The sequence below is a fragment of the Lagenorhynchus albirostris genome, chromosome 3 (genome assembly GCF_949774975.1).
Source record: "Lagenorhynchus albirostris chromosome 3, mLagAlb1.1, whole genome shotgun sequence".
Lineage (NCBI taxonomy): Eukaryota > Metazoa > Chordata > Mammalia > Artiodactyla > Delphinidae > Lagenorhynchus > Lagenorhynchus albirostris.
The window spans coordinates 149,570,276-149,586,993 of NC_083097.1; the positions used below are offsets into that span (position 1 = coordinate 149,570,276).

The 16,718-nt window shown below is 47.7% G+C and overlaps 1 protein-coding gene across 1 annotated transcript; it reads left to right on the top strand.

The window, feature by feature from the left end:
- Positions 1 to 441: 441 nt before the first annotated feature.
- Positions 442 to 6,503, top strand: MSX2 (msh homeobox 2). Its single transcript, XM_060144218.1, has 2 exons — positions 442 to 916; positions 4,788 to 6,503. Exons 1-2 carry the CDS (start codon positions 538 to 540, stop codon positions 5,210 to 5,212), a joined length of 804 nt encoding a protein of 267 aa, XP_060000201.1. The 5' UTR covers positions 442 to 537; the 3' UTR covers positions 5,213 to 6,503.
- Positions 6,504 to 16,718: the final 10,215 nt, after the last annotated feature.

Here is a 16,718-nt window from a genome sequence, read left to right on the forward strand (position 1 = left end):
GGCCCTTCCTTTCAGTGCTGGCCCCTAAAACTGTTACGTTCGCCCAGTTTCGACCCATAGTAGGAGCTTAATAAATGTTTTTGCCATGTCACTTGCAGATTTTAAACATGTTCTGGCGCGGAGTACCTTTTAAAAAGAGGGGTCAACAGAGAGAAGAAATGGGGCTCCGCGAACTTCCTCTTTAAATAATCGGCCTTAATTACGCCTTAGACTTTTCAGTTTTGGCGTGATTATAACCCTTGAGGGATCGCCTGATAACAACTCTGCTGACTGCTCCTGTAATTAACTCCTAATTTATTTCAAACAGAAAAAAAAAAAAGGCCCCAGCCTCTTCCGGAAGAGCCAATCGGAGGCGAGCGTCCGTGGCGTCAGCGCCAGGGCCGGCTCGGATTGGCTGAGCCGAGTCTCTCACTTCCCCTTGGAGGAAAGGCACGGCTGCCGGCGCGCCCCTCCCGTCTCCCCCCAAAAAAGTTTGAGTCGCAGCTGCCTGGTTGCCAGCGGAGTCGCGCGCCGGGAGCTACGTAGGGCAGAGAAGTCATGGCTTCTCCGTCCAAAGGCAATGACCTGTTTTCGTCTGATGAGGAGGGCCCGGCGATGGTGGCCGAGCCGGGCCCGGGGCCTGGGGGTGCCGACGGGGCCGCGGAGGAGCGCCGCGTCAAGGTCTCCAGCCTGCCCTTCAGCGTGGAGGCACTCATGTCGGACAAGAAGCCGCCCAAGGAGACTTCTCCACTGCCAGCCGAAAGCGCCTCCGCCGGGGCCACCCTGCGGCCACTTCTGCTGCCGGGACACAGCGTCCGGGAGGCGCACAGCCCCGGGCCGTTGGTCAAGCCCTTCGAGACAGCCTCGGTCAAGTCGGAAAATTCAGAAGACGGAGCGGCGTGGATGCAGGAACCGGGCAGATATTCGCCTCCGCCAAGTGAGTGCCTGCAGAGGCCGGGACCAGGGGTAGGAGGGTGCGCGGGGTACAGGAGGGAATTGGGGGTCAGTATTCCAAGCTAGGGGTACGGAGACCCCTCTGTACTATGCGCCCTGAAAAGCAAGCATTACAAGTCCTTGGCCCCTTAATATCCCCAGAGTTCAGCGCGCCCACGGCATCCAAGATACCTTCTGGGTAATATCCGCGCAGCGCGTGTTTGGGATCCCCTAGCTGTACAGAATATTCGACACAATTGCCAACGCCCTGATCGTTGAAGGGAGAACCCAGCTGGGTTTGCGGGGTCGCTTGGGTATCCGTTTCTCTAGCCCTCAGCCCTGCCCTCAGGCCACTTCGCTTTTTTTTTCACTGTCCCTCGGGGTCTCAGTCTGGGGAATGAAGAAGGATACACGTTTAAAGAGCACCGGAATATATGCCAGGCAGAGGCAGAGTGTCTAACTGCCTTTCAAAGTTCACAACCCTGCGAGGTGTGCCCTCACTATAAAGATGAGCTAATTAAAATCTAACCCGATTTTGGGTAGAAATGATCATCTTCCATTGGTCCCGCGGGTATCGAAGCACGGTAACGCGGAGGGATGGCGGCAGAGACTTATGCGGCGAGGAAATGTCTCCCGGTCGTCCCGGCGGCCAGCCCCGTCGCTTCGCTGGGAGCGGGCTGGGGTCAGCAGCGTGGGGCTCCGCTTGGCTCAGAGTAATAATTAACAGCATTCCAGCAGCGCTTCAGTTTACAAAGTAATGCTTATTAGTTCACCAGATCCCGATCATCGCTGGAACCCCGAAGTGTGGGTAGAAGCCCGGGACCTGTGGTTATCCCAGTTTTCAGACATGCATACTTTGAGGACTGAACTTGCTTGAGCCAGGTCACCAACAATGGCTGAATTGGGCAAGGGGCCCCGGTGTCCAAGCCCCAACCCTGGCCACCTTGATCCCTCTCCCCAGACAGACCAAGCAGAGGGCCGAACACCTGCACCCCGCTTCCTGCCAATGAGGAAGGAGAACTGAGAGTCGCAGGAGAGCTGATTTCTCTTCCAGCGTTTACGTCCAGTTTTGGGCCCTGGGTCCTCTTGCGATATGGGGAAGCCATTCCCTGTAGCTCCTTTTACTTCTGTCTCCCAGCCTTTAAGATTTCTCTATCTGCGCTCTGCCTCTAGGAAAGGCGAGAGAGAGGATGCCTGCGTAGGGACTTTTTCGAAAGCTGGGAGCATCACATTTTACCCCATTCCCATCAGCCCTGAAAACTCGAGATGCAAAGTATTTTGTGAACAAAACAAGGCCATATAACCAGGCATCAGTGGCTGTCCCCTCTGGCTTTTTCTCTCCACCCTGTTAGAAACTCCCAAAGATTCAAAGGGCGTGGAGATTAAGGACTCAAAGAATTTAAACTCAAGTTTGCACAGTACTTTATAGCACTTTTCACCATATTATCTTATCTGATCTCCGTGTGGCTGAAGCTGGCCTCCCGGTAACAGATGAGGACATTTCAACAGAGTTCAGAGGAATCTGCACACATCGAGTTTGGGCTTGACAAGAAAGACTTGGGGACATTTAATGATCACCTATCTGATGGCAGACAAGACTCTGGGCATTCTAAAATTTGGTACTCTGAACCACACTGCAGGATCAGTATTAGTTACCCATTTTATCGATGGTGAAATAGAGGCTTAGAAACTTTAAGGGACTTAATTTGTTTGACAGATATTGAGTGCCTGTATATGCCTAGGCCTGGGTCAATTCCCAGCTGCGCATCAAGGATTCAGGCTTTACAGGGAGTGGTGTCCAGAGGTCAGACATTTCCACTTTCTTAGGTTCCTGGGGTTCTGTAAGCATGCCTGCCAGGGCCCAGGGTAAGGCAGCCGTGGGCCCTGGATGTGACCCTTCCATGAGAAAAGTAGGAGATTCTGAGAAAGGATTTAATTTTTTTTAAAAAAGTGGGTCATTGGTGCTTTGGGCCTGGAGATGGCCTCAGGAGCCCTGTGGTAGGAGCGGTGGGTCCGGGGGAGCCTAGCGACAGAGCCTGGGGCAGGAGGAAGCCACCTGCCCAGGCCCGGGTTTTGTTATTCTCAGGAGGCCGTAGGATAAATGCTGTTTTGCTTTGTATAATCGCACCCTTCCTCAGGCTGGTTTAAAATGGGGAGGAGAGTGGGAGGGTGGAGAGAGGTGCGCTGGGAGGGACGCTTTGATACACACATGAGATCCCGTCACCTGGATTTCATAATTCAAATGCAGCCCCTAGGAGCAGCCGGAATGACCGTGCCCAGGCACAGAATCACTTCCAAACATAGAGCAGAGGCAAGTGTAGATTCTAGGAGCTTGGTATCTGAGCTGTGGCCACTGGATCCTCCCAGCTAGCCAGGTCACGTTTGTGAAGGGTGAGAATTTCACAGGTCCCTGAGTCTCTGATTGTTGTTATTTTATTTGTAAATTAAGAAGTAGGCACCCCCAGCTCTCTGGCTTACTTAGGGATTAGCATATGCAAAAGTCTACACTCCTGTGGTAGTTTCTTACCCATCTCTCTCCCAGATTTCTGTTTTTTGATTGATGGCAGAACCCACTACCTCTTTCATTTTTAGCCACTTAAAAGTGATGGTTAATAATGTCACATTAGGACAAATCCATTTCTTGTTGGAAATGGAGGCTGGGTTGGGACTTGTGCTGTGTCACCCTCAAGTATGAAGTGTAAACTCTCTCTTGGGCCACCAAAGTAACTAAACAAGAAATGCTACATTCTCCCTTTGGAGTGCTTTGGAGTTACTACGGTGGCTACATTTGGAAAATTAGCATAGCTCATAAAAGCCAAATGCAGAAAATGAATTGTTTAGCATCTGTCCCTCAGCTCCACCCCAACTTCCTTTAAGGAAAAACCCGAAGTTAGTTGATGCTATGGAATCACAAGGATGCCCTGTCCTATGATTTCCTATAATTGAACCCATTTTAAATATGGAGTCTGGATGCTGTAGGCATACCTTTATTTTGCTTGTTATTCCTTCTTTCTAAATTCCAGCAAGAAGCTAATCATTTACACATTGCCTCCAAACCATAGAATGGGTAGGAGAGATGGCTAAAATGTCATCACATGCTCTCAATTCAGGAGGCAGCATGATTTCCCCTGACATTTACATTTATGGGCGAGCTAATTTTTCCCTCCTTCTTAGTAAAGTTTATATTACAGAAGCACCCAGCCAAGAAAGTTATCCCACATCCAGATCTGTAAAATGATGTTCAGGTTTTATAATCTGTAGACTGGAGGGAATGACATCTGTGTGGTTGTTTATTGCATGAGGCTGCTCACCAATCCATAGATGCTATTAATTTACTTCAGACCTTATCGGCACGATTATCCTTCACAAATATGTTGATGCAATCCAACTTCTCCTGGTGCAGAGAGGGGATGGACCCAGTTCATAAGACCCTTTTCATTTTCCTTCTCATATGTGATTATCTCGGTGTCCTAGGGATGTGAGGATTATCATGAGCCCAGCCCCCCATTTTTAAGATAAGCAATATCAAGAAGAGATGGGGTTTTGTTTCTCAGAGAACCCTCAGCTCTCTTGACTTATGAGGGGTCTATTCATATTTCATTATCTCTGATACTGTTTGTTTTCCATATAGAAAGTTCTGTTACACCATAAAACTCCCAAACTTTTGGGAAAAGATTCAATTTTTTAAAAACAAAACAATTTATCCATTTAAGTATGGTCCTTCTCTATCCCCCCCCCCAAAATCCAACCACACATGGTTTTGACCAAGGTACCTCTTTGAAAGATGAAGAGGGAAGACCCCACCCCCCCATGGACACACCTGGTGAGAAAGCCACTTTCTTTTGCTAACTCACTCCCCATTCTCTGTTCCCTAGGACACATGAGCCCCACCACCTGCACCCTGAGGAAACACAAGACCAATCGGAAGCCACGCACACCCTTCACCACCTCCCAGCTCCTCGCTCTGGAGCGCAAGTTCCGCCAGAAACAGTACCTCTCCATCGCAGAGCGGGCAGAGTTCTCCAGCTCTCTGAACCTCACAGAGACACAGGTCAAAATCTGGTTCCAGAACCGAAGAGCCAAGGCGAAAAGACTGCAAGAGGCCGAACTGGAAAAGCTGAAAATGGCTGCAAAACCTATGCTGCCCTCTGGCTTCAGCCTCCCTTTCCCCATCAACTCGCCCCTGCAAGCAGCCTCCCTATACGGCGCGTCCTACCCTTTCCATAGACCTGTGCTCCCCATCCCGCCCGTCGGACTCTATGCGACTCCCGTGGGATATGGCATGTACCACCTGTCCTAAGGAAGACCAGCTCAATAGACTCCGGGATGGATGTTTGTTTAAAAGCCTTCCCCCTCCCTCTCCAAGAAGACAGTCCCGCTCTGCAAACCTTGCATGCACCACCCTCAGCGGCTAGATCGACAGGGCCACAGACATAGTTGAAATTGGTTCTTTTGACTGGAGACACCCAAACCCCGTTTTCTTGGTGTAATCTTCCAGATGCCAACCCCCCTTCTCCTTTCACAAGATTGGCTCTGATGGTTTTTATATATAAATATGTATATAATAAAATATAATACATTTTTATACAGCAGACATAAAAATCAAATTATTTTGAAAGGTAAAATTTATATACATATATATATAAATATATATATATGTCTTTTTTCTCTATATATCACCTTCCTAAAAGAGACTGCTTAATTAAGTCTACCTGTTGTCTTTTTCTTATGGGGGAGACAAATTATTTGCTAAAATTGCTGAAATCTGATCATTTGGATCACTGACTTGCAAACATTAGAATTAGACACTGTGTGCATAGGCAGTAGATATGGAAAGATTCCTCCCAGAGAAGGGGACACATCATGTTTTTGCATTTTTTACGTGCATTTAAAAACTCACTAGATATGACCATATTTGGCCCTGTTTTTTTCCCCCTTCTCCACCTTGTTTGTTACACATTGTTCAAAGTTTTTGTAAGATCAATAAAAGGGGGATGAGAAGAATCCTGAGAGTGCCTCGGGGTAAGGTGGAAAATGGAAGTCCTTCCTAATTCCTCTCAAGGCTGTTGCTTAACTGCATTTCAGATAATTGGAGAGTGAAAAGTTAGAGCATGTCGGGAGGAATTGATGGTTTCCGTGAACCACTAGGTACATCAGTCCTCACACATTTGAAAAGGTGATTTGGGTGGATGTGTGTGTGTAGTTAATTGTCTGCTTAAAAATTATGAATATCTTGTAACCATTATCTATACTAAATATTCCTGAACAATGAATAGATCTAAAAAGAAAAAAAATCATGCTTTCTCTGTGTGTGTACCTGTTGTATGTGCTAAACTTATTAGAAAAATTTATATACTTTTTAACATGTTGGGGGCAGAGGGTAAAGCCATGTTTTGACTTGATAAAAAATGGTGTTGTCAGACAGCCCATATAGCTCCTTGGTATTTCATTTTTCTATCCAGCTCCCCCTCCCCCATCCAAGTATACTTTTATCCCTTTGAAAGGGTGCCTTGTATAATTTTATATATTTTATTGAAGAGTTATTTCTTATCTCTTATTCTGAATTAAATTAAACGTTTTATTGCAGTAAAGTCTGTCCAAAGTCACAATTATTTTTAAGAGGTGCTCTCTGTTCTTTAGCCGGTCTTAGCCCAGAAATGCCACCCAGATGGGGGAGGGGGGCTGGTGATTTTTATGATGATTTTAATGGGAATCAATCCAGAGCTGTGGCCAGATTCAGCCCGGGGTAGGGAAGTCTACAGCAAATAGCAAAAGACTTTGAAATGCTTCCTCTGGCAGCTTGTGTTACTCATGGAAAATTGCTATTAGGAGTTTTTCAAATTCCAGTGAAAGATGAGCTTAGAAGTGGCAGGGCCCAGGGATCGGCCAGAATCTGAGGGGTTTGTGGATGATTGCGGGGGTGGGGGGGGCGGGAATCTTGAACTTGAAATCTCTCAGCTACCACAACAACAAGCTTCGAGCTGAGGGAAGGGACCTATATAGTTCTTTGCAAATGTAGATGGTAACTAGATGCGTTCACTGAGGGGGAGAGGGGGGTAGATGGATGCCTGCTGCCCTTTTCAGGACTGTGTCAAATCACATTCCGTTTACCATTCCTAGCTCCTTCCAAGGAGATCGGCCTTGAACAAATGCTCTTTTCGGTTTGTAGGGGGGAAGGTAGTTCATTCAAGTTCCCTTTGCTTTGCAGCCTGCCTTTCCACTGGTTACAGAACGGGGGTCAGGCTTGGGTTTTGAGTCATCACCATGAAAATAAATTGGTGATGGGTGGGGGAGGCGGGGAAGAATCTTAAACTCCACTTTCTGTCGCACAAAGAAACCAAGTGGCCATTGATGATGACTTTCCGAGGGCTGTTTTCGGATGAGAAGCTCGAGTGACCTGGGAACGAGTTGGAAGGGAGTCGAGAACTTCCTGTTGCGGAGCCTGAGCGGTGGGGAGATTGGCACCTGGCACCTACTAGGACTAGCGCTTTAGTCCCAGTTTCCTTTGTGCCGACACCCAGTTTAGAGGTGGGCGCCGGAAACTCCATTTTTCCGGTGGGGCAGAGGCTCCCAAGGTCGGTCGGTGAGTTTCTCCTACGGAGTGTGATCCAAACCCAGGGATCTGCTCCGAAGCTGGGGTCCGACCGATTTCTTCCAGCTCGGCCCCCGAGCTGGAGTGAACCGCAGGAACGTCCCAAACCTCCCCGAGTGTGCCCTGGCCATCCCGCTGGGCCACCCCAGCCATCCTCATTTGTGGGATACGTTTTCCAAAGGCCAAAGCCGTTCCCCGTTTCGTCACCAGCCGCCAAATTGGGGCCCTAATTAGCCCGTCCACCGCGAGCTTCCTTCCCGGAGCCTCTCGGACCCCGCAGCCTCGGGCAATCTCAGCCCGGGGTGGGGGATCCGGAGACGCCGACTCTGGGTTAAGACTCAGCTTGCTCCCGGGAGGAGGGGATCACAGGCTAGAGTGTTTTTCGGAGAACCGGGCTGCGTCCTGTGTGGTCAGCCGGGTGGATTGGAAACCATCTAAGCGCCTGCGCATTACCCCAATCACCCTAAATCCCAAAGAAAAACTGAGGCCGGGACAGGGAAAAAGAGTCGCTCAGGCGCCAATACACGCACCCCTGCGCTCCTGGGCGGATGGGATTACGTAGTTGAGGACGCGGCCGTGTTGCCGGGGCCCAGACAACGGCCAGAGGTCCGCGGGCCCGCCGGTGCGCCTTGCTCTGGGGCTCCCTCCGAACCGCCTGCCCAGCATTAGGTTTGGCGGTCGCCACGGTCTCCGCTTAGGTCGGGCTTGGCATGCCAGGCGTTTCAGGGACCAGGCTAACCACCTGGGGCGACAGAAGGACCCTGTCTCACCAAGAACCCCGCAGCCGCGCCTTGGAAATTGAAACCGAAGATGCCACTGTGCCGGCTTTGGCCATCGTCGCCTGCGCTGCCGGGAGCCTGGCACACAACTCCCCCCAAGTCCTCCCGTACTTCTCAGTGCTTTTATCTAAAACTTCCCAGAAAGACGGCCCTGCTTTCAGGAAAGAGGGGACAAAAGGAGAGGAGATCCCATTTATTGAGCTCTTGCTAAGTACAGAACTAGGCATCTTCCGGCTCATCTCATCTAGTCGCTGCACACCCTTGGGGAGGTATTACTGATGCCATTTTATAGTTGAGGAAACTGAGGCTCAGAGAGGTGGCTCACTAAGGTCCCAGAGTCGGCAAGGGGCAGCAGCAGAATTCAGACCTAAGTGTGAGCCTGGTAGTGGGCATAAAGTCTGGCAAAGGGGGTCCCTGAAGGAGCTGTCTCAGAGGAGCTGCGGGATGCTGGGCCCTAGGGAGCTCTCCAGATGCCCCAGCCCAGATCCTAGCGCAGCCCAGCTCTGGAGCCCCTCTCTGCATCCCCTTCCCCACCCCTCATTGCTGTAAGGGGCTCCCCACACAGGGGCCCAGCTTCTCTATCACAGGGGACCTGGGGCTCAGCCTGACCACCCTCCCCCCTGCAGCCCCGGGGAGGTGATGCTGGGGCAAGGCCGACAGGAGGTAGGCAGCGAAGGCCTGGCTGGATGAGAGCAGGCGCTGGTAAAACGTCTGCCTGACCCGACTGAAAAGAGGATCCCTGCCTTTGAGCAGAACCTTGTCTGACCGAATGAAAACTCCCACGGCCATTCTTTGCCATAAAAGCAGCTCATTTGCCACGGGTTGGAGAGGCCACTTCCCCACCCCCACTCCCTCTCCACTGCTGGGTTTGGAATAAACATAAACCTCATTTATAAAAGACCCCACGTCACACACACACACACACACCCCTCCCTGAAATCACAGGCCTCAGTTGGTGAAGTTGATTGTGCCTGTTTTCCCCTTCCATGTAACTTAAAAAAAAAATTTCCAGATTGGTGATGCCGTAGGTCTTTTTAATGAAATCGGTCAGAGAGCAATGAGGAAAGTCTGCTGTCAACTCCAGGACCCCTCCACCCCTCTCCCACGCCCAGCAACCCCTCTCACCTCCTCCCTGCTAGGAACTAAATAAAAAGCAGTAAAATTACTTTCCAAAATAGCCTGCTTCAAAGCAGAACAGAGTACCAGGCTGCGGGAATCCTGAATCCTGCCCTGATAAGGTTCATAATAATCAAATCTAAACTCCATCCACCTCCTCTGACTCTTTCCAACCTCCTCCGGACCCCTCTGCATTTGTTGATGAAAACACTTTGATGTCCTGAGTCCTCCAAACAATTATTATTATAATTTTAAACAACCTGGTATTTTCCATTACTAACGGCTCGGGCTTTGAAGTTACACCTCATAATTTCCTAAATTAAATAAATCATTTTAAGTTTGCACTGGGAGGCTTTTAATAGTAGAGAAAAGAATATCATTATCTTATTGAGACCCAGTTGTGACGGCTCCAGTTTGGCTGTAGCTAGGGGCAAAGTAGGCTCACTCTAACAGACCTACTTTATTAACCTCCCATAACTCTTGAAAGAACATTTTTATATTTTCTTTGATTTCCCCCCTCCCTCTCTTGTTTTAAAGCTGTCCCAACCTTTAATTAGTGCCTAATATGAAAAGCATTATTTTTTTAATGCTATGTAATTTACCAGCGGCAACAGGCCAACTTAACAATTGTTTATTAGACTTGGTTTTTCACACAGGGCAAAGAATGCCGCTCCAAACCCAACTTTTCATGGGTGGTTGCACTAATTAATACAGTGTCTGAGGCTCCTAGGGGGTTTTTTAATATTGAAGCCTATGGGGGCGGAAGGGGGTTTTAGAAGTCCAGCTCCTGCTGACGACGTTCTCGCTCTGATTTCTTTCATGCTGTTTTGATCCTGTCTGTGGAGTCAGCACAGACAGAAATTGTTCTCTGGCTCCAGAGACTCCGATGGCAATGGCCCCGGGAACCCCCCCGCACCTCCACTTGTGATTTATGGCTTGTGGGGCCAGAATTGGGGTGCAGGGAGCCCACTGCTCACTCTGGGCTTGGGGTGGGGAGAGCTGCCCCTCATCCAGCCTGGAGGGGGGAAGGAGCTGGCCTGAGGCTTGGGTTGGGCCAGAGTCAAGCTGCTGGGGGCACATGCCAGGTCTCCCAGGCACCAGGCAGCACTTAGCTCTGGGCAAAGAATTGACTGAGATTGAGGCAGGGACTGGGATGAGGGTGGAGGTGAAGCGAGGAAGGGACAACCCCCTTCACCAGCGCTGCCTCCTTTTGGCTTTTTCCTTTACCTCCCTTGTTTTCCCCATTCTTTTGTCTTTCATCTTTAGCCCACCCCTCACTTTATCTTTTTTTTTTTTGCGCTTTTATTTACTGTTTTCCTCCTTCCATTCTTTTTCATGTTTGTCCCACTCTCTATTTTTTTAATTTTTTTTAATCATCGGTCTATATAATTCCTTTGCAGGCTCTCGTTTTTAACTTTCTCTCCTCTTTCCTTGTCTTCTTTTCCTGTCATTTTGCTCCTCCACTGTATCTCTCAATACTTTTCCATTTTCTATTTATTCTTATTCCACCTATTTCCCCCTTCTCGTTCTCTGTTTCTATTCTTTCTTCCCCGATTCCGGAGATTCCGTACCGGATTGCGGGAGCCCAGCTAGCGCGAGCCGCCTTTGCTCCTCCGGGCGCTACGCCCTAGCGCAGGGGGCTCCTGGTCACCTCATCCCTTCTGTGCCCTTCCCGCCCCTGCTGCACCTGGCAAGCCAGTAAGAGAGAGACCCCTGAGCGGGAGGACGGCCCGTCGTTGGGTTTCTCCCTGGGACCTTGGGCGTCGCGGACGAGAAGGTCAGCCGCCTGACGGAGAAGGGCCAGGTCCCCGCGCGCGGCCCCTCTGCCCCGCCCGCTGCCGGCCGCCCGTTTGATGTCGCAGGCCCTGCAGGAATGCGGCCGGGTTATCAATCACCCAGCTGGATCCTGAAGGTCTCGGCCTAATCACATTTAATTGCTCGTGGAGGCCCACTCTCGCCCCGGGCCGGCCGCCGCGCTCAATTACTCCCCAAATACCTGCCATCAATAAATGCGCGCTGACACCGGCCTGGCCCGTTGGCCCAGGAGATCTCAGCCGACCAGGCGCCCCGCATCCCACTCCCAACCCCCTTCCCATCATTAAACTTACACCTCGACGCCCAGAGGAGCAAGCCAAGCAGATAAAAACAGTCCCCTTTTATTGAGCGCATCCCAAGTGCCAGACACTGGTGCTCAGCGATTTACACCCTCCTTGGAGTCTCACCACCCTCTCTGGGAGGTGTTAGCATCTCCGTTTGAATTAAGGGAACTTTCTTAGGTTTATTCTTCAACGTTCCCCAGGTGGCAAAGGCAGGCCTTGGCCCTTCTGGGACGGGAACTTGGGACCCGGCAATTCCACGGGCTATGGGTAAAAACACGAGGCGATAGTGCCTCCCAGAGGAGAAAGATTCACCTGGAGCCCTGGCACTAAGGTGTGCGGACCAACACCTGAAGCCAGGTACTTCTTATGGGAGCTTATATATTCCTTTCACCAACTCTGGGAAGTATGCCGTTTTCCAGATGAGGACACTGGGGCCTGAGCTCCGGTGTGAGCTGTGGGGAGGGCACCCTCAAACTGAGGTCCTGACCTGTCTCCTGCCTGAATGCCATCCTTGACTCCCTTTTGCACTCTTTACCTTCGGCGCTACCCTGCAATTCGGGAGCTGTGGCTTCTCTCATTTTCGCAGAGCAGAAAAACAAACCTCAGACAGCAAAGTTCCCAGAGAGGGGGCACTGCAAGGCTGGATCACACAGCTGATGAACTCAGAGCCCAGAAAGTCATGTCGGTTCCAGCTATTTCCATCGCACTAAACCCTTCTATCAAGAGCCTTAGCTTTAAAAAGAGCACATTACGTCTATGTTTTATGTAGTTTCCCATTCATGGAGAGATAACAGTTATACATCTAAACAAGGATGAAGCAGGTGACACCGACTTATTGTGTGAGGCCAAATGGCCAGATTGGCTTAGGTCAGTTTGCAATGATATTGACATAAAATGTTAAGTGAAAAGAGCAGGATATAGCATCTAAATAGAGCGAGAGCGAGAGCGTGTGAGAAAGTCAGTTATGTTAAAGATATATAATGTATTTCAACTAAACAAAGATGCCATCAACTATAATATGCATTTTATATTCCACTGTAAAAGAAAAAATTGCCCGTTATGATGTAAGTTTAATTACCTAAGATTCATTACCTAGAATTTTATACTTATTATTATTAGTTCTTATTAAGAGCCCTTCTAAATTAAAAAAAGATACGTTGTGTACCTGAAACTAATATAAAATTGTAAGTCAACGATACTTTAATTAAAAAAAAAAGATGAAAGGGGCAAGAGTCATCTAAAGTCAGCCATTGACTTTATTTATGCCATACCCTTTCTTAATCCCTTAGATTTTGTTATAAAATACATGACAGTGTCCAAAATACCCTCATCCTCGTTTGGCCCTCAAAGCAATAGATGGGGTATTATTATTATCCACATGTCATAGAAAATAAGGGTGTTCAGAGAGGCGAGGCCACTTCCCTAAGGTCAAACAGCAAGGAAGCAGAGCCAGGTTGACAGATAATTGTGTAGTTCCCTTGTGCACGGGGTGGGGTGGGGTGGGGCGGAGGTTAAGTCCTCACTGGACTAGAAGTCTGTCTAGCTTGCCGTTTTTTTGTTTTTTTTTTTTTTGACTCGAGAAAGTATACAGGTCCCTGAAAAGGGTTTCTGGGTTGCAGGGCCTGATATAAAAAGAGCTATTTTAGTAGCAAAGCTCTGCCTATTTTTATTTGAACGCTGAGAATGCTTGATGATGGAAAAACTGACTTTGTAAAGGAATTGTGTGTAAGATGCTAAGTGCCTCCCCTCCCGAAATTCCATCACAGAAAATCACCTGAAAGGTGGTGGTGATGGATGAGGCACTTACTGATGTGAAATTGGCCAATTTAGGGAAAGTCAGAGGGCTGCAAAGTGTCCCTCTCCCCCTCCTTCCCACCACATCAGCCACTTACCCCTTCTAGTCTTTCCGGTTGGATTTCTCTTTGTTTAGCAATGGGAACAGAGAGGAACCAAAAAGACAATGTAAAAAATCCCAGGGGTGGGTGTGGGGAATATGATCTCGGACTTGAGAATTCCAGGAAAGCAACTGGGCAGTGAAGTCAACCCACTGTGGGGTGAGATGAGGGTGGGGCCACGTGTCTGCGATGTCAGTGCCTTCCAGGGGGTGCGGGAAGAGAGCAGTGTGAGGTGGCTTTGCCTTTGCGGCTGGACTTGCAGATCTATTATTCCTAGGGTTAGGGACTTCTCTGCCCCGTGTAGGTAGCACTAAGACACAGCCCACTTTGATGAGAAAGTAAAACTGATTTTTCCCTTGCAAGTAGCAGGAGAGTGCCAAGGAAATTAGGTCTTAGAAGGAAGGAAGCAATTAGGGGAAGGAAGGCAGATTTCCCAACTGTGATGAGAAGAGACTGTGTGTCTCTTTCAGGGGCAATAGTGTCCAACTTTTCCTCTACATGACATCCCTGGCTAAGTCAGGGTCTAGAAAAGGGAAATCATGTGCTTTTTAAAGCAAGATAAGTAAAAAAACGTGTGATGTCTCTTTGGAGTTCAAATTTGACGGCGTGAAAACTAAGCCCCCCTTCTCCTTATATCAGTAGCAAGTTAAGATCTTTTTTTTGCTGGGTCTCAGCGCATACCTGTGATCCCGAACATCGGTCCCTACATGCCCCAGGATCTTCCTGAAATTCTCCAAACAGAATTATTCAAATATACTACAACTAAGAAGAAAAAGATGATGTTGTTCATCTCCTTGGAGAATAACTGAATTAAATGAGCACTTCCTATGTGCTAGGAAGTAGATCCCTAATTTCATTTTAATGCGAATAGCAGCACAAATATATGTCACCCCATTTTATAGATAAGGAAACTGAGACCCTGAGAGCTCATGTAATTTGCCAGTGGTCTCACAGCTGGTGGATGGCAGAGCTGGGATTTGAACGGTTGGAATCCAAGGATCATGGTCTCAAAACCGTTATTGTAGAGCATTCCCTGTTTTATCAAGAATTTGGGGTTTGTGACTTATGGGAACAGAAACCAGGATGAAAGAGATGGTCCTTGGGCCCACTGGGTTTCTGGATTGGTTTAAAATAAGAAGTTGTCATCTGAAGCAAAATGACATTGCAGGCTAATATCTTGAACGAGGAGTAGAATTACATTGAAGAGCTACACCATTAAATGCTAGGGTAGAAGGGAATTTTGTGATCATATTGTACAAGAGTTTCAGAGTGGAGGCAGCTTGCTCAAAGTCACATAGGAGCTGTGTGGAAGAACAATATGGGGGAAAAAGGGGGGGGTATAGTTACATTTCCAGTTCAGTTCAGCTGATCTGAGCTCAAGCAGACCTCGGAAAGTTGATTTCTGAGCGACCTGAAATCTAGGTCTCCTATACCTTAAACGCTATTAGCTCAATGAAAGAGGCGTCCAGATCAAGAGCACCAGAAAGGGCACATGGATTTTGGTCCCCAGTAATATCCATCCATGTCCCGCAGCCACTCCAAATTAAAAACATATGTGTCTATTATTTGATCTGAACAAATAATATTTTCCCAAGCTCAGAGAAAGTGTGAGCAAAAGCATTTCTTTTTTCCAGAAAACTTTGCTATTTTTATTCATCTTGTAACATGCCATCTTGGTAAAAATAGCATGCCTGCTAGGCAACGTCTCCAACCCCATCATACTCTCCTACAGAAAGATTGCTCTGGCTCTGCCCCTCTTTTTATTGATATTTTGGGGCTTCCACCAAAGACCATCAAATGAGATGCCTGAGTTACTGAGTTCAAGTCCAAACCAGCCACTGATGGCTCCCTGAGTCTCACTTTACGTGTAAACCAAGGCAGGGATTAGCAGTGGGATAAGAGATAGGAAGCCCAGAGGGCAAAGTTTGGTTCTGTCTGGTTCTGAACTGTATCTTTAGTGCTTTCAACAGTGCATTGGCCCTAGAAGATGCTCAGTAAGCACAGGGTTTATTGAATGAATGAAAGTGAATGTTTTACCAAACGACAGAATAGTTCTGGGAACACTTGGAAGCTCTGGGTTTTGCTGATTTTTAAAATTTTTAGGAAATATGTAGGTTTACCATGAGTTCAAGCTTTTAAAACATTGCTTCAGTTCACCAAGACAATAAAAATGATTTGCATTTGGCAAGGTGGGCCAGGTAGTGCTATCAAGGCAGTTATAAAAAATTCTTGATTTGGTTCAAGTCTGCGATGACTGGTCACAGATGAATATTAAAGAAACTTTCACGACCCTGACTGGTATGTTAGCCAGACTCTGTAGAATCAGTTCTGCTTGTCCTTATATTTCATGGGCAAAAAATGTTTACAGCATTGCATTAGATGAAACTCTCCTGAGTTATAAAATGGTCTAAGTGGATGTAGGACGCTACTTTAGAGTTTGTTTTACAGGGCGGTCCAGAGGTTAATGAACGCATTCACTCACAGGAGTTCTAGGGGCAGTTTCTGGCTCTGATCTGCAGCTCCTTTGGAAGGAGAGGAGAATCTCCAGAAAAAATTTTTTAAAAATTGATTGGAGTATAGTTGATTTACAATGTGTTAGTTTCAGGTGTACAGCAAAGTAAATCAGTTATACATATATCCACTCTTTTTAAGATTCTTTTCCCATATAGGTCATTACAGAGTATTGAGAAGAGTTTCCTGTGCTATACAGTAGGTCTTTATTAGTTATCTATTTTATATAGAGTGATGTGTATATGTCAGCCCCAATCTCCCAATTTATCCCCCCGCCCCCTTTCCCCCGTGGTAACCATAAGTTTGTTTTCTACTTCTGTGACTCTATTTCTGTTTTGTAAATAAGTTCATTTGTACCATTTTTTTTTTTTACGATTCCACATATAAGTGACATCATATGATACTTGTCTTTCTCTGTCTGACTTGTTTCACTCAGTAGGACAGCCTCTCTTTTATTGTCTTCAGAGCGTCTGTTTTCTCTTTCTTAATATGGGACCTATGGTCCCTGCTTCTGCAGCCCTGAGATGTACTTCTTAGAGGCATAGTTAAGGCATAATTAATATTCTCCAGCTCCCTTGAGACAAGTGATAGGGTTTTAAAGTAAAATAACCCTTCTAGGAATCAAGTGGGAAATTAAAAACTATTCATTTCAGAGTAAAAAGTGTCACCCTTACTATCCTGAACTGTGCTCAACTCAAAGTCTCTTTAGAGGTTGAGGAGGGCTGTGATTTTCTGGAGGACATAATAACGCAGGTCGCAGGGCCCAGATCTGGGGCTGCAATAAGCCTTTGTGAAAGGCACCTTGATTTTTGAG

What these genes read in the sequence shown, in the direction of transcription:
- MSX2 (XM_060144218.1), top strand. Translation starts at nt 538, where the DNA reads ATGGCTTCTCCGTCCAAAGGCAATGACCTGTTTTCGTCTGATGAGGAG. An exon ending in CAGATATTCGCCTCCGCCAA is followed by an intron (nt 917 to 4,787) that starts GTGAGTGCCTGC and finishes TCTGTTCCCTAG; the next exon opens with GACACATGAGCCCCACCACC.